Consider the following 19,623-nt stretch of genomic DNA (forward strand, 5'->3'; position numbering starts at 1 on the left):
CATAATAAAATATAAAACTAATAATTATAATATATTATTATTATAAAAGTACTCATAATAATAATATTTATTATAATAATGAAATATATAATTATTTAATTATTATTATTATTTATATTATTTTTTTGTTTCTTTTATCAAGTATTTTATTATTTATTTGCTTTCATTTTTATTTGATTTCTTCACGCTATATTTATGTTATGCACTATTACACCAAAGAAAATGAAAGTGTTTTCTTCTATTTTCTATTAATATTATTATGAAACTCTTTTTTTCAATGCACTATTGCTGTCTTTATTTTTTATTTGATTTTAATGCTGTTTTATATTAATAATATTCTATTGAAAAATAAGCCTTTTTTATTGAAAAGTCTAGTTTCAATGCTTTCCTATGTGACCCAGAAACTCCAATCAATTAAATCAATGCAGCATTGAGTTTCTATACATTAACCAAGTAGAACAACAATCCTCTTTTATTGACTTTTTTCTCGTTCATATGAATATCTTTAGACATATTTAACCTTTTCTATATTGAAACTCTAATTTATTTTATGATATCAAATTTTTTTTTGAGTTTGTTCCCCAGGGGGCTGGCCTCTGTCCTCTCCCCGGTCACCGCCCCTTCCTCCCGGCAGACGCTTTTCAAACCGTCAAAACCGTCAGACATAAACGAAGCATAACCCGACTCAACCTCTGAGACATCAATTGGCTTACCCTGCATTTGCAATGGAGCCAAGACTTCTGTTTCACCAACTTTGGGATTATGAATAGTTGTAGCCAAACCAACTGACTTCACATGAAAATTGTTGCTTTTCCCCAAAGGACATTCTTTTTTCCAATGACCCTGTTGATGGCAATAATGACACACATTTGCATTGCTTGTGCCATTAGGATGCTGTGCAAACTTTGGGGACAAAGATCCTGCTTTCTGAGATTCATTTCTATCATAACGCTCACCAAAGATGCGCCTGTGCGTCAACACATACTCATCAGCCAGTACTGCTGCCTCCCTAGGACATGTGACTTTATGTTCATTAATATATGTTGCAATGTATGTTTCAACTGCTCCAGAATGATTAAATCACATAACTGATCCAATGTTTTTACACCAGAAGAAGAGTACCAGCGCTTGAAATGCAAGATCAAATCCCGTGCAAATTCCACTTGTGTTTTGTTACCACTCTTTCGCCAGTCTCTAAAACGTTGGCGGTGTCCGCACTTCCCTCACCGGTACGCAATGTTTTGTGAATCGGAAAATGTCGGAAAATGTCTGTACCTATTTTTTTGCTTTGTAATACGTAAGCAACCTTGCACGTGAATCCTACGCAAGGCGTTATAAATGAGGCCCCTGGTGAGTATCCATGTATTTTCTTAATCCAATTATTTTACCTTTAACCCCAATAAATTGTTTACTCCAAATTGTTGTGTTATCTTCTGTTTTGATTTACAATTAACGTGTTCCTGTATGTGGGCATAATATATAGCTTTAAAGCACAAAGAGGGTTAAACACGTAGGCATCCATTTTAGGTTTAGGCCTGGAGAGGGGGCGGTTATGATTAGAATTAAAATGAGGGAGAGTGTGTATTTGGAGAAATACAGATCTCCACACAGCAACTACGGAGTCCTAGACGTGAGAGTTCATACACACTGGACATGTAATCAAGAGGCACTGGCTAGTTAGGGATTAAACATTTTGATCTCACTGCCGTAGGCAGAAGGATCGATGCACGCTCCATCGTTGAAACACGTCCAGGTATAATCATCTCTCACTCAAGCTCCTCTCGTAAACTGTTAAAATAAAAAAATTATGTTTAAATGACACTTATCATGGTAGTGTTTACAGTGTCACTCACATGAAAAATTACACATCTTCAGTAACTAGAGAATGCAATTCCTGAAGAAATTGCTAGTGGGAATGCTTTATGCTGAAAAGCTGACGCTAAACTGCTATGCTGAAATGTAATGTGTAAGAAGAAAGTGAAGAATTTAGATTTAAATGATACATGAACACTGGGGGCTTGAATGTGTGATGAGAGAAGAAAAGAAAGTAAAAAGGCTTGGAAAAGCAGCAGAATATTTGAACTGCAAACTTTTGAACTAACTTGATGGCGAATGATCTGTCGCCATGGCAACGGCATTTGATGACACCCCATAATACGCTTAGATGCGTTGATGGCTGCATCGTTACCAAACCTGTGAAGTTTTGGGCCGTTTGAAGCATTTTCACTGAAGTTATGAGAAAACCGTGTTTCATGGCAAGCATTGTGTTGCCATGACAACGGCATTTGATGACACCCCATAATACGCTTAGATGCGTTGATGGCTCTATCGTTACCAAACCTGTGAAGTTTTGGGCCGTTTGGAACATTGTGTGAGAGAGAGAGAGAGAGAGAGAGAGAGAGTATGTGTGAGAGAGAGAGAGAGAGAGAGAGAGTGAGTGTGAGAGAGTGAGAGAGAGAGAGAGAGAGAGAGAGAGAGAGAGAGAGAGAATGAAATGAACAGTTAGAACTGACTGCTGTCAGTTGGAGTGATGACATCATCGTGTTCCATTACACAGGTGTTTATAGTTGAGCTAACGAGCTCTGTAGAGATCAAAGGTTTGCATTGTTCTGAATGAGAGATAAACCTCTTACATGTGAACGTTTTGTGGAAGAACGATAACAGATATCTGTAACACTTTCAAAACATGAAGCATGTCAAGGACCTTGAGTATCTGAAGTGTAATTTTTGTGTACTTTCGGGTTAATAATGTGGCCTTTTTGGCAGTTTAACTAAAGGTGTGCGGCTGCTGCTGTGAGGAAATATCAGCCTGAAATTACAATGGGTTTTAATGGAGACATGTTGAACGTTTTTGTCACTTCATGCCCTCAAGAGGCATTTTGTTTAATTATTTTGCTTAATTATTTGTCATTTTTCAAGCTACGAGATGTTTTCCTACGTTTGTCATGAAAAATTATGTCTCAGGAAGGCTTTGGAATTATGGCAGTTTAAAAAAAATATATGAAGGCAAATTTCAAGATTTGCTCCACTCTAGCTGTGACATCACGCACTCTGCCTTAACGAGCTGCGCAATGTTAAAGTTAAAATGTTAAAAATGTGATGTATTATGGGATGTATCTCTGGAATTATGAAAGTTATGAATGATACAAGTAATAGCCTGCGATTCCCGACCGAGCAGAACGTTTTGATGTTTGAACGGAGTTTCTGCGATGTTGAATGTGGGAGGAGAAGAGGGCCAAAATAAGTCGGCGGAATAATAAACTGTTTGTCCGTAGCATAACATATAGTGGGAATGCTGTATCAGCATTCCCACTAAATTAACCTGGGGGTCATTGAATGTTTCGGCTTATTACAATTATACAATCTCCCCCCAGGAGTAGCCCTGCTCAAGAGATAAATTCAAGCAGTGTGTCTCATAAAAAGCCTTTGCTAGAGGAATAAGGTTCTCTCAGGCTGTCTGTCTTCAATTTTGAAGCAATTTGATTTAATCATTTCCAGAAGAATCAGTGACAAAACAATTTTTACTGCAGGTTTTTGTTTTAGTTAACTATCATAAACCTGATTTCCACCTACTTTTGCCAGGTTTATATTTGAAGAATGGAATTGTAGCTTTGATTTTTATTGGATACTTCCTACATTTAGTGTGTGTGTGTGTGTGTGTGTGTGAGTGTGTGTGTGTGTGTGTGTGTGTGTGTGTGTGTGTGTGTGGCATTACCATCCTTGTGGGGACCTAAATCTGTTTACACAGTCACGTGTGGGGACTCGCCTCCCTTATGGGGACATGATGGTGGTCCCCATGAGGGGAATCATTAATCTTAAGGCCGCTACACACCAACCTGAGACCAAAGAACGTGTAACGAAGGCGTCCCGACTTTTACGTCGCCTGCGTCGGCTACGCCGCCCGCCTACGAACACACCACAAAGACTTCAGTCGACGAGTGGCAATAACTGTCCTTACCAGCAGGCAGCGGTAGTGTGTATTCATCATTCAAAAGAGGCAACAACCGGAAGACAGACTACTTTAAAGAGTCCTCTCCTGCTGATGTTCAGGTTCATATCAGTATCTAGTGTCTCTACTTTAAAGAGTCCCCTCCTGCTGATGTTCAGGTTCATATCAGTATGTAGTGTCTCTACTTTAAAGAGTCCTCTCCTGCTGATGTTCAGGTGTATATCAGTATGTAGTGTCTCTACTTTAAAGAGTCCTCTCCTGCTGATGTTCAGGTTCATATCAGTATCTAGTGTCTCTACTTTAAAGAGTCCCCTCCTGCTGATGTTCAGGTTCATATCAGTATGTAGTGTCTCTACTTTAAAGAGTCCTCTCCTGCTGATGTTCAGGTGTATATCAGTATGTAGTGTCTCTACTTTAAAGAGTCCTCTCCTGCTGATGTTCAGGTGTATATCAGTATGTAGTGTCTCTACTTTAAAGAGTCCCCTCCTGCTGATGTTCAGGTGAATATCAGTATGTAGTGTCTCTACTTTAAAGAGTCCTCTCCTGCTGATGTTCAGGTGTATATCAGTATGTAGTGCCTCTACTTTAAAGAGTCCTCTCCTGCTGATGTTCAGGTGTATATCAGTATGTAGTGTCTCTACTTTAAAGAGTCCTCTCCTGCTGATGTTCAGGTGTATATCAGTATGTAGTGTCTCTACTTTAAAGAGTCCTCTCCTGCTGATGTTCAGGTGTATATCAGTATGTAGTGTCTCTACTTTAAAGAGTCCTCTCCTGCTGATGTTCAGGTGTATATCAGTATGTAGTGTCTCTACTTTAAAGAGTCCTCTCCTGCTGATGTTCAGGTGTATATCAGTATGTAGTGTCTCTACTTTAAAGAGTCCTCTCCTGCTGATGTTCAGGTGTATATCAGTATGTAGTGTCTCTACTTTAAAGAGTCCTCTCCTGCTGATGTTCAGGTGTATATCAGTATGTAGTGTCTCTACTTTAAAGAGTCCTCTCCTGCTGATGTTCAGGTGTATATCAGTATGTAGTGTCTCTACTTTAAAGAGTCCTCTCCTGATGATGTTCAGGTGTATATCAGTATGTAGTGTCTCTACTTTAAAGAGTCCTCTCCTGATGATGTTCAGGTGTATATCAGTATGTAGTGTCTCTCCTGTGACATGTCTCCATGCTATAATGTTCAAAAAGCTCTTTATTTTTCTCATACTGACTGTGCTGCAGCACCTCTTTTCACCCTCTGTCTGAAACCAGAGCCCAGTCTGCTCTGATTGGTTAGCTGGCCGGCTTTGTTGTGATTGGTCAACCTCTTACAGATGTCCCGCCCCTTAGCCTATCCCGTACAATGTGTTGGAGCGCTAGTCAATATGAGCGCCAGTGTTACATAGTGATGTCACTAGGAAGTAATCAAAAGGAGTCCAATGGTCAGATATATTTTCTCCACTGCAGACTTTATTGCTTTTGTCCTGTTTATGAAATGCACAAAATCAGATATGTACAAACTGATGAAGATAAGTTCTCCTCTTCCTCACCAGAAAGCCTTTCAGAAATGTTTGGATTTATAATCACTCAAACAGGTCCCATTAAGCACTTTTATTTTTTAACATTTTTAACGTAATATAACACGTTTTTCCACCTTAGTGAGGTGATAGGGAAGTTTCCACCGTTTCTACCAGACAAACTCCCGGTGTAAAAACATTTGCGAGCAACGGGATACATCTGATTTATGAGTGTCAAATATATATTGCTTTTAATAACCTGTACTCCTCCGGCAGAAGAGAGACGTCAGTCCATAAAACAAGGCATTACCAGAGAGAGGAATATCCAGAAAAAGGGAAACAGAGAGAAATGCAAACTTAGTGTCTTTTTATGAAGTGTGTTTTAGGTTCCAGTAGCTTATTATTTTTCTTTACACACACACACACACACACACACACACACATTCCTGACATACAGTAATGCCAAGAGCACCATCTTTAAATAAAGACGTGTTTCATATCAAAACTTAAATATCTGTCAAAGTTTTGGTGGATTGTCTCATAAAGGATATGTCATAAAAAAAAGAATTGCACACTTTCTGTTTAATGTCAAAGTGTGGCTTCAGTTTTACGAGGCGTTCAAAGCAAGAGGAAAAAATAGTCACGTAGTATTTCATACAGAAAGTAATTAGAAGAAGCTGCCTGTCACTTCCTCCCGCAGAGTGAAGTGACTGGTGTAGAAAAAAAATGCTGCGTTTTATTTGAATATAAAAAATAATAAAATAAAAGGCACAATGTCCGTGTGTTTTTGAGCACTTCAAAACAGGCGTGCGTTTTCTTCATGGAGTGTTTTTCAGTCATCACTTCCTGTCTGATATATTTGGATCCAGCGAAGGCACACATGTGTTTTGGTAAGGAGGCTCCGAGGAGTCCATCGTCTTTTCAAAGTGAAACTGTGACCGCTCCCAAACGGCTGAGACCTCAGAGAGGCGTGGTGTCCCCGCTCTCACACGCTCTCACACACTCACACGCTCTCACACACTCACTCACACACACACTGGGGTCACATGTTCCCGCTGTAGTTCTTCTGCTGGTACCAGGTCTGCCTCTGTTTGCGGGCGTCCAGCTCCGATAGCAGCGCCTGCCGGTAGGCCTCGTAGGATTTGACGATGTGCTCCAGCTCCTTCATGAAGAGCAGCTTCAGCATCCCCTGGTACGTGTCCAGGTCCGCCAGCTGGAACAGCTCCCACTTCAGGATGTGGTCGTACCTGAGAGAGAAGAAGATATTCAGGGTCCTTTGAGAAGTGAAGGGTTGGATCACAAAGCCTGTATGATTTGTACTGCTCACTCTAACACTGTAGTGTGATTTTCGAGGATAACACTGATAATTGGGAGTTTAAAAATCAGATAAAGATAAATCCGTTCAAAGATAGAATATCAGTCTCAGGTAATTGTAATGTGCATTTTTCCACATTTCCTGGATCAAACTTTAACAACTGTTGCAGAAGGTTATTATGTGTGCTGTCAGTACTCACTTGAGTGGAGCGCGGGCGTACACCTGCAGCCAGTCCGGTATCTCTGCCGTGTGGTACGGGTTCGCTGGGACGAGCACCTGCTGGTTCCTCTCCTCTGGGCGGGGCTGGTAGGCGACCGGGGGGGGCAGAGGGGGGGGCTGGTCGTAGCGAGGAACACTGAAACACACACAGGGAATACAGTCGTTATGAGGGATGTTTTAAAAAGCCAGCTTTAAGTTGTAAAAGGCCAAATACTATTGCAACCACTTCTGTAGTTCAAGGAAGATGAAAGACTACAATTCCCAGTCTGCCAGTATATTAAGAGCCACAGGTATGGGCAACCTCTGCAGAAAACGCAGACGAGACCCAGTTCTGATCCGTTTATCATTAGAAAAACGGATCAGTTGGTATAGTTCCTAATTTCGTCCTAGTGGATTTAAAAACAACCCAGGTCCAACAGAAAATACAGTTGTATTTTGTCTCAGTACTATCACTTTGCTGTAACACTGTAAACATACCCTCTGTGGGACTAATAAATGAATTCAAATTGTGACGGTGTGTACCTGGGGGCACAGGGGTGTCGGTACTGCGCTCTCTTGTTGATGTGATCCACGTAGTAGACCCCGAACTCGGCCGACTCCACCTTCTCCCAGCCGGGGGGCAGGCCCTCCCTCTCCAGCGGGTGGCTCCAGTGCGTGGTGTTGGTGTTGTGGTCGATGTAGTACTTTCTGCCGCGGATGGTCCAGTCCACCGTCCAGCCGGGGGGGACCGGCCCGTCGTCCCCCGTCAGGTTGGACAGGTTCCCCATAGACTTGGCCTGGATGCGCCCGATGCCTGAGGAAACAAAACATCTTGGTTTTTTTTATTCAGCCGGAGGGAGAGACGTGAGCCGAGCAGCTGCCGGGGAGAACAGCCGCGGGGGAAAAAGGAAATATTTGAGAGGAATTTCCTAAAAACAGCCTGTGTGGGAAACTGTGGTTTAGAGGGGAGAGGATGGAGGAGGTTAGAAAGGTCGCTCTGATGCTGTAGCTGAATGTAGATCAGGAGGAATGCAATGCATCTCTATTTAAACCAGGAAGCAGTTTCTAAGTATGAAGAGATTCTGGTTGTTTGACCCTTTGACTCTGCTGTGACAGTAGAGATGAAGAAATGTTGTTTTTCAAGCCGCTCAATTCTGGAGAGTAGCAGACTTATTTCACTATCTTCTGAAATAAAATAAATATTCATCAGAAAACAACTTATTTCCCGTTGCAAGAAAATGTTTCCCGGCAGCTTCTAGAAACTAGGAAACCTTTGCAATGAGCACATTTAAAATTAAAAAAAAAAAAGTATTTCAGTTTTTTGTAGTGTGTTCTTTTTTGTGCATGTAAATGGTCTGCAAAGGCTAAAATCCCTGTGTCCCTTTTAATATAGAAACTTTTCTAGTGTTGACTCATAAGTTGCTTTTACTCCCGTACAATGCCTTCATATTCAAATAAGTCGATTTATCAGTAAAACTTTGGAAAGCTCTGATGGTTTGTGAGTAGCATTTGTTGCAGCCCTTTGTGACGGAGCATCTTATTTAACCGGCATATTTGATAAATGTTTGTTTACATTTGAACAGTAAAACAGACGTACTGAATTCTCAAACTCTCCTCCAGCAGCTCCTGAAGTGTCCTTCCTGCTGGGTAATGAGAGGAAATGCTGGGCGTTCAGCAGTGAGAGAGTGATCATGACTCAGGAGTGAAGCAGGAGGAGCAGAGAGCGTTTTAAACTCGAGAGAGGAATGAAGTTTCTCAGCAAAATGGCCGCTGCAATCTGACAAATTCTGCAGAATGACAGCAACTCAGCCAGCTGCAGAGGGAGGAGGAATGTGAGGGATCCTCCTCCTCCTTCTCCTCTTCTTCATCATCATCTCTGCCCTTTCTCTCAGAGAGACAAACTCTCTGCAGACATGAACTGAATGCAGCACTGTTTCTAAATATTTCCCCCTTTTTTCTTTCCTTCAAAAAACACCCGGGTTTAAACTCATTTTACATTTCCCTGCTTCCAGAAGTTATTTTTATGTTGCAGTATCAGCTTTCAGAAACCATGTACTTTTGCAATGAGCACATATCCAAAGAATGTTTCTGGTTATAGAAAGTAAAAAGGACATTCATGATGCCGTTGATGAAAAAAAAGATCAAAGACTTGTGTAAATAATCAGTTTAAAATATGGGATGAAAATTATTATCAGCTATTTTTTATATTTCTAATTAAAATGAGTACAAGGAAATTACCAGATCATTCAAGTGAAGCAGTATTATAAAAAAGCGCTACACATATGTCATTTTAAACTGCATTTATTTTATTTAACGCCATTTCCTTGGAAGAAATACTATACTGTACTCATATGACATTTGACTTAATCAATTAATCTGCAAATTCCTTTTCATTTAGACCGTAAAATGTGAGAAAATAGTCCATCATACTACACTAGTGTTTCTGTTGTAGAGCTAAATATTTCATCCCTCAGGAAAAGGAAATAAGAAGCTCATGCATTCCTTTCACAGAGGTCTATTTACGGTGCATAATAAAATCCATAACAAGCCCACATCAGTACGGATACTAAAACATCCTTCGAGGAGCCCAAAATTGGCAATATCTACTATTAACTTTTTCCGAAAAATACAGATATGAAAAGTTGTAGAATTGCAGCCTTGATTTTACTCTTCATCAAACAAACGGCTTAACTTTTATTTCTCAAAAGCCAGGTTTTATTTTGCTAACCTGCACGATAAACTCATAGTAGAAGAAAGCGATATTGCACTTACTACAAAAGTAATATGTTTTATCGCAATATGCGAAGTCATCACTTCTTACTCGTGCCATACAGCCCTACTACCAAGTATTTTCCAAAACCAGTTCAATATTATTTGATCGCCACTGCAATGTCAATGTGCGTGGTAAATCACAATATTCAGCGTTTTTGAATATCACATACTGTCCTCATATCCATAAACCATAAACGCATTACTTTCCAAAACTACGTCCAAAGATCAAGAATCCTTCTTCTGATCGTTGTCACATCTTTAACTCAGATATGTCTGTCCATACCTTCCTAAAGAATAAGAAACCAGTGAAATCATGTTTACCTGAGGGGGGTCTCCCTGGAGCCGGGGGTGTGTGTTGTCGTGGAAGTCTCTGGAAGTTGTGTTCATTGTGCTCATAGTATCTATAGTCCTCGGGGAAGCGCTCGGGGCCCCTTCTGGGGGGGGGCTGCTGCTGCTGCTGCTGGGGGTCGTAGTAAGGCTCGGGGGGGTAGTAGTACCGGCCAGCGTCTCCATTCTCAGACAGGAGCCCCACGTCGGTGAGGAAGGACTGCGAGGAGCCCCCGTACTCATGGGGCAGATCCCCCAGACTGCGGGGCAGGTACGGGGGGGCCGACATGCGGTGGCTCTCTCGGCGGGCCACCTCGTGGGGGGGCCGCTGCACCGGGGCCCGGAGGAAGCTCTTGTTGCGGGAAACCACGGGCTCCCGGGCGGGGGCCACAGGGTAGGAAGAGGGGCCCATGTCAGGCAGAGGGACCTCGGTGCGTCGGGGTATCGTGGGGCCATGACGGATGAACGAGGGCATCAGATCTGTAGGAAAACACAGAAACTGTTAATACCTGTCAATTCAATAACACATAAACGATACGATAATAATTTATTGTAAGATCAAGTCTGAAATGTTACTTTTTATTTTTTTTATTAACACTTTATTCGGTTGTATTCGGGATTGTGGGAAACGGTATTTCAATCTCTCTGTCTGTCTGTACTCTGTAAGTTGACTTTGACTTATAACTGTGTTTGAAAGACACTATATACATATTTTATTATGAATATTTTTGCAGGATTGTTTATATGCTCTTACAAAAAAAACTGTCTCATCTGTGACAACAAATATTAGTTGTTTTACTAAATGGGAGGTTGAGTTATTCCAGGATTTTTTAATGTCATTTTTAAGAGTTTTCTGTGTATTTTGATCATTGTCAATGTCTTATGTTATTATGTTGCATTGTTGGAGAAGCCTGTGACATAAGATTTTCAACTACATAATTATTCTGTAGCTATGTCAGATTGACAATAAAGAACTTTGAACCTTGATGCTATTATGAATTATTTTGGTTCAGGATAAGCATGACCTCACATTTTCATATTGCACCATGCCAACTTGTACTTCACTATAGTGTATATTTAACCATCCAAGAGTACATCATATACAATATAATAAAACCTTCTATGAGAACGTTATTACACAAACGGGACTATTCTGTCTGAATATTGAATACTTTTAATTGAGACTTTATATAACTTTATTTAAAATACTTAATAAGGTCCTCCATTCATATTGAATGGAGGACCTTTACTTTCAATTATGTACATATCATTACTACTTGTAATACATGTTGTTGTACTTCTTGCCCCACTGCTTATAAGTGACAAAGAGATACAACTAATGGGTACGGTAATAATTAACTACATAACGCAAATTAAATGTCAGTTAGAGGCATTTTTATTAACTAACAGTCAATTTAACAGATGATAACACTCGTACCATTTTTACCAATGGACACATTTAAGCTACAAATCTGACTTTATTTAACTATGAACACTGCATAGCATCAGGTACAAACAAATGAAATAAAGTGTTAACTTTTTAATTAACGTAATATCTGGACTTTCCTCTGACGTTAATGCAGCCAGCAGATGCTAGCTAGCACTTTACCTATCAATGTGTTTACGGTTAACACAAATTCAAACAGTTTTTTACAAGCTTTAAAATTACAATAATGTGGCGCATTACTCCTAATTATTCATACAATAATGTTTGCTAATGTGATGTAACTTAATGCTTCTTTTCTTTCTCTCACTGCCTTTACTACAGCACCTCTTTTCACCCTGTCTGAAACTTTGAGCTACGGGCTAATTTATGCTAACGTTGAGCTAAAAAGCTAGTGACAGGTCCTAACTTTGAGCTATCGTGCTAACTGATGCTAGCGCTGAACTAACGGGCTTATTAATGCCAACTTTGAGCTAACATCGTAACTGGTATACAGTTGGGGCTAGCAGGCTAAATGGCGCTAACTTTAAAGTAACAGGCTGACTGAAGGTACGTTTGAACTAACAAGCTAATTGGTACAAACTTTGAGCTAACAAGCTAACTGAAGCCAAATTGAAGTAACAGGCTAACTGAGCTAGCATGCTAACGGATGCTAACGTTGAGCTAACATGCCTACTTGTCGCTTACTTACTTCTCAGCAGCGGAGACGTTTCCTTCTTCACATATTTCCCGTGAACCTCGGCTGGTTTCGACGCTTCTTTTTTACTTTTCTTTCGAGAGAGCATAACTCCAGGCTCGGGTCAAAAACATCAACAACAACAACAAAAAAATAAGTCATGGCAAGACCCTCCGACCCTGCGACCGTCCCGTTCAGTTTGAAGGAAAGTAAACATGTTTTAAAGCGTTTTACATTAGCTAGCAGCTAAGTTAGCCGGCTAGCTTTTAGCTCCCTTTCCTTACGGAGGTCTGGTCCGCTGTGATCCAAGCTCCACACCCACAGAGAGTCCTCCTCTCCTGGGCTGGAGCTGCAGAGTCCTGCCCCCCTGGAGGGAGCTCAGCCTCCAGAGTGTAGGAATACTCTGTTACAAGTAAAAGTCCTGCATTCAAAATGTTACTCAAGTAAAAGTACATAAGTATTAGCATCGCAATATACTTAAAGGACCAAAAGTAAAATGACTCATTCTCCATATTGGTCCATTACAGAATAATATGTTTTATAATGATTGATCATTAAAGTGTTATCAAAGCTGGTAAAGGTGCAGCTAGTTTGTATGACTTTGTAAACTGCAGGGTAGCTTGTGAATTTACTCCAGGTGGAACTAAAGACTGATTTAAGTGTTATATTCAGATTATATTTCACATAATTAATTCAAATCTGTAAACTAACTAAAAGGTATTAAATAAATGTAGTGGATTTCAGTGATCCATGAATATTTTTAACATGTGATGTAGATTTGCAAGATCAAGCAGGTAATATATCATTTGAATATGTATAAAATATTGGGGAAAAAAACAAGTATCTCCAGAGTGAAATAAAAAGTATACATCAGAAATGTAGTATCAAGTCCGATAACATAAAAATAAGCATGTAAAAGTACCTTCAATTGTATTAAAACACAGTACTTGTAAAATATAAACACAGTACATATACAAAAAGATCCAAACAGCAGCACAGACAGAACATAATCCAGACAGAAATCAAAGGAGACATGATGCATGTATTTTATTTATAACAAACATTACCCTGTTTCAGTTTTAGTGCTTCATTATCGAGACAAGGTCCTTCATTCAAAAATAACTCATTGCACAGCTTTACATATAAAAGTTTAACATGTTTTTAAATAACAGGAAGAACAGCAACTTGACATTCACTTATACAATTCAGGACGTGAAGACAAACAGACTGAAAGGTCTCTTCTGTTTACATTATCTCACTCATCTTTTTCCCTTTCACATAATACTTATATATATTTACATTGTAATCATATGTATATAAGGGCTTAAGTAGGACAGAGAGAACAGATTACACACAGAGAAAATAACACCTTTATAAAAAGTGCAATTCAGTATTGGTTTTCTCTTTTTTATCAAGGTCACTTTTTAGGTTTTAACAAGATAAAAACATGCCAGAGGAAATGCAACAGAAAGCATTTTGCTGCATCTATTTCAAATGTGTAAAAGCAGTACAGACTTTTGAGTCAATGAATTAGGGCTGTACCAAATGTATTTTTCCTCACATTGAAGATCCTATTGCTTCAAATGTCTGACGTAAGGTGTATATCAGCATGTAGTGTCTCTACTTTAAAGAGTCCTCTCCTGCTGATGTTCAGGTGTATATCAGTCTGTAGTGTCTCTACTTTAAAGAGTTCTCTCCTGCTGATGTTTAGGTGTATCTTCTCAGTATGTAGTGTCTCTACTTTAAAGAGTCCTCTCCTGCTGATGTTCAGGTGTATATCAGTATGTAGTGTCTCTACTTTAAAGAGTCCTCTCCAGCTGATGTTTAGGTGTATATCAGTATGTAGTGTCTCTACTTTAAAGAGTCCTCTCCTGCTGATGTTCAGGTGTATATCAGTATGTAGTGTCTCTACTTTAAAGAGTCCTCTCCAGCTGATGTTTAGGTGTATATCAGTATGTAGTGTCTCTACTTTAAAGAGTCCTCTCCTGCTGATGTTCAGGTGTATATCAGTATGTAGTGTCTCTACTTTAAAGAGTCCTCTCCTGCTGATGTTCAGGTGCATATCAGTATGTAGTGTCTCTACTTTAAAGAGTCCTCTCCTGCTGATGTTCAGGTGTATATCAGTATGTAGTGTCTCTACTTTAAAGAGTCCTCTCCTGCTGATGTTCAGGTGCATATCAGTATGTAGAGTCTCTACTTTAAAGAGTCCTCTCCTGCTGACTCTGTTGTGATTGGTCAACCACTGAGAGATGTCCCGCCCCTTAGCCTGTCACACACAATGTGTTGGAGCGCGAGTGTCACACAGTGATGTCACTAAGTTCCGGAACACAATCAATAACCGTAGTTAGTTTTTTTGGTACAGCCCTAAATTAAACGGTGCATTTTCTGGTTGCTTTTTGATGCATTTGGAATGATTCGAGTGTCCCGAGTACCTGCAGTGTTTTATGTAGTGAATGCATTAGTAATGGTAAAGCAGTGAGGGCGGGGGGGTCAGGTCACACATGATCTTGTTGAGGCTGCTGATCTTCTCCTCCAGCAGGAAGTTCTTCTTCTCTGAAATAATGTGCCGCTGCTTGGTCTTCTCCAGAACCTTCAGCAGCACATCGTTCTCATCGTACAGATTTCCGATCAACACGTCCGCCTTACCGTTTTTATGAAGCTGCAAACATCACAGAAAGGAAAGGATTGGTGATTAGTAAAAGCATCATTGATCTAATTAAAGTACAGCTTGAATAAATGATATCATCAGTTTGAGTAAGAGCTGCAACAGATGACAGCAAGAAATCTCTATGACACTAACAAATATAAAGACAGATAATAAATGACAATGAATTTCATTTATAAAATCTTAATATAACCGACCTGCTCCTTGAGCTGAGCGACTTTCTCTCTGAGCAGCAGCTTGACGTTACTCAGCGAGAGCTCGATTTCCCTCATTCTCTCCTCCATGATCTTCATCTTCCTCTGCCTCTCATCCTGCTGGGACAGTCAGGGATATCAACACAAGGATGCAAATGAAAAATGAATGAAATATGAATTGGATTCCATTTTGAGTTGATGTGTGAGAAAATAAAACGAACAAGCAGATCATTTTCTAACGAGCTAAAACTTTATTTATCTTCATTTCAGCATTAATATAATTAGGTAGAAAATTATGCCATGTATTCCAGATACCTCTACGAAAAAATAATTTAAATCATACAATAAATAATAATAAATAAAATACATTTAATGAGGAGTCTATCAAAAATAAATAACAAAATAAAAATATTACACATTTGAGCTTAAACATGGCGCAAAAACAACACATTTATAAATGACTACTGGGGACAAACAATCATTAATAATAATAATAATAATAAATACCAGATAAACATTCATTATTTGTGTTTAAACAGTAAAAATAATAACTTAGGAAGCTGTGGTTCACTTTGGTTGTGCAGCAGCAGAATCAGGTAGTATGTGTACAATAAAATAACAATTACAGGCATTAATAATAAAATACAATTAATGAATAAATCTCATCGTGGACACAGAGTGACGCTTCCTTATTTTTACAGATTAGTTTGATTGTTAGAAAAGGCTCCTCGATGATCGTAAGGCAAAAATAAACATTCAGCCTCTGAGGATTTATTTTAATAAAAAGACCCTGTCTCAGAATAAACGGTTCAAGTGCATTTAAACAAAATTCACCCTGCGTTAAAAACCATTCCCTGTATTCAAACTACATAGTATTTTAGGATTGAGTATAAAAAGTTAAAAGTCCAGAAACGACTGATGTTTCATGAGGCAAGTGAGGATTTATTTACATTGTATTTTAAAATGTTATGACCTAAATAACGTGAACAAAAAATGTGAGATAATTTTCATCAAAATCATCAAACTGATCCTGATAACATTTTTTAATCATACACTTCATTTTTTTAAGATGGAATAATAATTAAGTAGTGAAATCTTCCCGGCAAAAGGTATATATTCTAAAATGTATATATTGATTTTTTAAGGAACCGATTTTTTTATTTGTGTTTAATTGGGATGCAAACTACGGAAAGCAAAAATGGCCATATTTTAAACATTTTATTTCCTACATGAAGCGGAGTTCCATTATTATTATTTTTTAGAGAGTATGATGTTGAATTTATATTTCACAAATTCATTACGTCATTATCTCTTATGTCATAACTAACCCGTTATAATGCGGAAAATGGAGGAACGAAAAATGTTTGAAATATTCCCGTTTATGGCTTCCCAATAAAACGACAAAACATAAATACATTACCAGCTAAACCCTTTTTTCACCCCACTGGTTTGAGAAAATGTTACTTGAGTTTATTTGTATTATTCTTTATGTATTTTAATAAACTTTGTATTATCACCTTTTCTGAAATCATAATCATTTTCTTTTTTTAAATCAGTGTTTTTTTCCTCACTTGCCTCTCAGGGCGTCCATATAAATTTCATATGGCATGTCCTTCAAACTTTAAAAATGTCATTTCCATCGTAATTCCCATTGGGGAAAAAGGTCCTATTTCCACCTTTTTCTGTGTTTTCCTGCCACCTAGCAGCAGAGAAAAACAATTACACATTCAGCCTTTAAATCAGGCAACACATCTGATCACAGTCTCCCATAAAGAAGCAGCCACACAGCAGAGGAAGAGGAGCAGAATGGAGGAAGAGCAGCAGTAAAAAGAGGTAGCAGGAGGAAGAGCAAGAGGAAGAGGAGGAGGAAGACGGCGCTGTTAGAGTCCTCCGATCCTCCGGTAGCTGTCAGAGTGAGCGACCCTCTGATCCTGGACCGGCGCCTGCAGAGAGAAGCAGCAAACTTCACCAACGCTCCAGCCTCGCTAAAACACGCAACTAAAACTAAAAAACACATGCCTTAAAACAGCTAAACTAATGTGTTAAATATGACTTAAAGGGGACCTATCATGCAAAATGCACTTTTGTACGTCTTTTATACATGAATATGTGTCCCCGGTGTTCCAGGGAACTCACCAAGTGTCAGAAAACACAACCCTCTCTATTTTCCTCCATACCCAAATCTCTAAAAAAGGGGCTGCAACGGATCTGATAAAAACTGATCCAGATTTGAACACTGTCCTGACGTCAGGACGGTGGCGCTACGGCTATTGGGCCAACTCCACCAATCAGGAGGAGACAGCCACGGCCATTGCCGTTCAAAAGCGCTGGAGACGCTGTAGTACATATGCCAGGCCTGTAGATGGTGCTGTTCTCACAGAATCTGCCCTTGCTAAAACAGAGCTAGAAATTGTCAAATTGAGCGAAATGAGGCATGGCTAAAATGCATGATCTGTTTGGTATTTAAAAAAAAAAAAAGTATAAATATGCCTTTATATAGGTATGGTCCTACACTATATTATTCAAATATAGCATGATAGGTCCACTTTAGTTTGTCTGTGTATTCACATGATTATTTATACAACTATAGGGTTTTAAAATAACCTAATAATAATAATCCTGTCATGTGTAGAATTCTGATTATAATGCATTGACATTTTTGATTTGTCATAAGTTATAAAGTATCCTATGGTTATATTTATTTAGTAGTAAGTTGGACTATTCTGTATATATATATATATTTCACTGTTAATATGTACATTGTTCTATTCTTTGCGATGCCTTGCTAACCTTGTTTACATGCTGCTGTAACAAAATGGTTTCCAAAATCGGGATCAATAAAGTATTTAGCAACTATTTTAATAATTGATAAATCATTAAACTACGTTTTTCCTGCAGTAATGTCTCTAAAGTAATTGCACTTGCATCATAATATCCCACTTTGTATCAGGTGTGTACTCTATACATTGATATAGTTAAAGAGGCACCACGTCTAATTAACTGGTCCTAAATTGTGCTTCTTTTAAGCTTCATAAAGTCTTCTGTTGCTCCGGTGTTTCAGATTTATTTATAACAATTTGTCCATTACAAGTTGCATCATGGGAATACAACCTGACTGAATACATCGGCTACTAGTGACAAAAAGGGAAGATTTCATGGCTTAAATGTATAAATATATAGTTAAATGTCTAGTATAAACAACTGGGGATGACGATCAGTGTTTATACTGCAAATAAATGACTCCGATGGTTTTTTAAAACACACCAACGATGAGATAACACACCTGAACAAACTACATTTGTATAATTAGGATGAGACGGAGGTGTGTGTGTAACGTGACAAATGGAGAGAAACACCCAGAGGATCACACCACTGCAGTCCCCAGGAGGAAAGTTAAAGAAAGAAGCAAAGACAACATGCACACCAAACCCAGAAAGCAAACACACACACACACTAACACACACTTGATGAGCAGGTGAGGACAGACGGGTGGATCTGAGAAACAAGCAGCAAAGCAAACCCAGCGCGAACACAAACATAGGATGTGAAATAAAACCAAAAGAGGATTGTAAGAGCTAAATACACTCAGATCATCAGGTGCTAGAGATTATGCTTTTGATCAGAACTGCAGAAACATGTAATAAAAAATGATGTGTTTATAATAGATTAATGCAGGGTTCCACAACATTCTTAAAAATTAAATTCAAGGACTTTTTAAGGATTTTCCAGACTCACATTCTTCAAATTTCAAGGACCCTACATGGAATAGTTTAAGACATGGATTCACTTTAGTTCCTTCGAGAATTTTTATAATTAAAAACAAGCAGCTTTAATTTCTATTCTTGCACAATAGATATTAAATATGAAATTCAGGCATTTGCAATGACCAATACAGTTGTGTTTTTTTTGCAGAAAAAGTCCTTAAATTTAGTTTTAGCCTCTGCTATTTATATATATTTCTCAGCACCTGAAGTAAGTGATTTATTTGACACCAGCGTGAGAGTGACAGAAATACAACAGCTCCCATATATCCCTTTTCCACCATGAGATGTAGTGATAGCTCCCATCTTATATCCAGTTATGCTGAATGTACACGTGACAAAAGAAAAAGGACCAGTGAGGGAAGTCGAGGAGATGAAAGTGAAATCAACACACCGTGGAGAGATGCTCAAACGCAGAGTTTATGCTCTAAATAATATTTTAAAGAAGACTCAGGAAAAATGTACACTCATAATGATAATGCGTTCCTCAAGTACACGGTTTCTGCAGCGCACATTTAGGATATTTTGTTTTATGAATGAAATACCAATTTGCGTTATGCTGTCAGAGATATGGAGGAAAATGTAAAGCCCTTACGAAACATAGACTTTTTAAACATTAAAGAAAACAATAGTAATATACTGTAGGTGTAGTGCAGGTGTGTGTGTGTGTGTGTGTACCTGCATGTTGTCCGGCTCCTCCCCTCGGTGATTTCCTCTGGGGATCCTGTGAGGAGACGGAGGCAGCAGACCCACCAGCTGAGCCTGAAACGACTGCACACACACACAATGTATACATCACTTCAGGGGACATTACATTGACTTACAT

The 19,623-nt window shown here is 38.9% G+C and overlaps 2 protein-coding genes across 5 annotated transcripts in view; both read right to left on the reverse strand.

Annotated features, from left to right (window-relative positions):
- Positions 1–5,378: 5,378 nt before the first annotated feature.
- Positions 5,379–12,508, reverse strand: sav1 (salvador family WW domain containing protein 1). The gene is made up of 5 exons (XM_034129042.1): positions 12,193–12,508; positions 10,052–10,537; positions 7,502–7,772; positions 6,960–7,115; positions 5,379–6,692 (listed from the first exon to the last, which is right to left on the reverse strand). The coding sequence occupies exons 1-5, from the start codon at positions 12,284–12,286 to the stop codon at positions 6,488–6,490; spliced, it is 1,212 nt and encodes a 403-aa protein (XP_033984933.1). The 5' UTR covers positions 12,287–12,508; the 3' UTR covers positions 5,379–6,487.
- Positions 12,509–14,436: 1,928 nt separating this feature from the next.
- nin (ninein (GSK3B interacting protein)) overlaps positions 14,437–19,623 on the reverse strand; it is a 42,181-nt gene continuing 36,994 nt past the window's right edge. For 2 of the 4 annotated variants that reach the window (XM_034129028.1, XM_034129026.1), the window contains 3 exons: positions 19,476–19,568; positions 15,040–15,156; positions 14,437–14,836 (listed from right to left, as the gene is read on the reverse strand). In XM_034129028.1, coding sequence (XP_033984919.1) covers positions 14,636–14,836; positions 15,040–15,156; positions 19,476–19,568 — 411 coding nt within the window. In that variant the 3' untranslated portion in view covers positions 14,437–14,635. Of the gene's footprint in view, positions 14,837–15,039; positions 15,157–15,264; positions 16,980–19,475; positions 19,569–19,623 lie in introns of those variants that run through there. The other 2 variants (XM_034129027.1, XM_034129030.1) reach the window with 2 other exon arrangements.

Source organism: Trematomus bernacchii, unplaced genomic scaffold, assembly GCF_902827165.1.
Source record: "Trematomus bernacchii unplaced genomic scaffold, fTreBer1.1, whole genome shotgun sequence".
NCBI classification, from domain to species: Eukaryota; Metazoa; Chordata; class Actinopteri; order Perciformes; family Nototheniidae; genus Trematomus; species Trematomus bernacchii.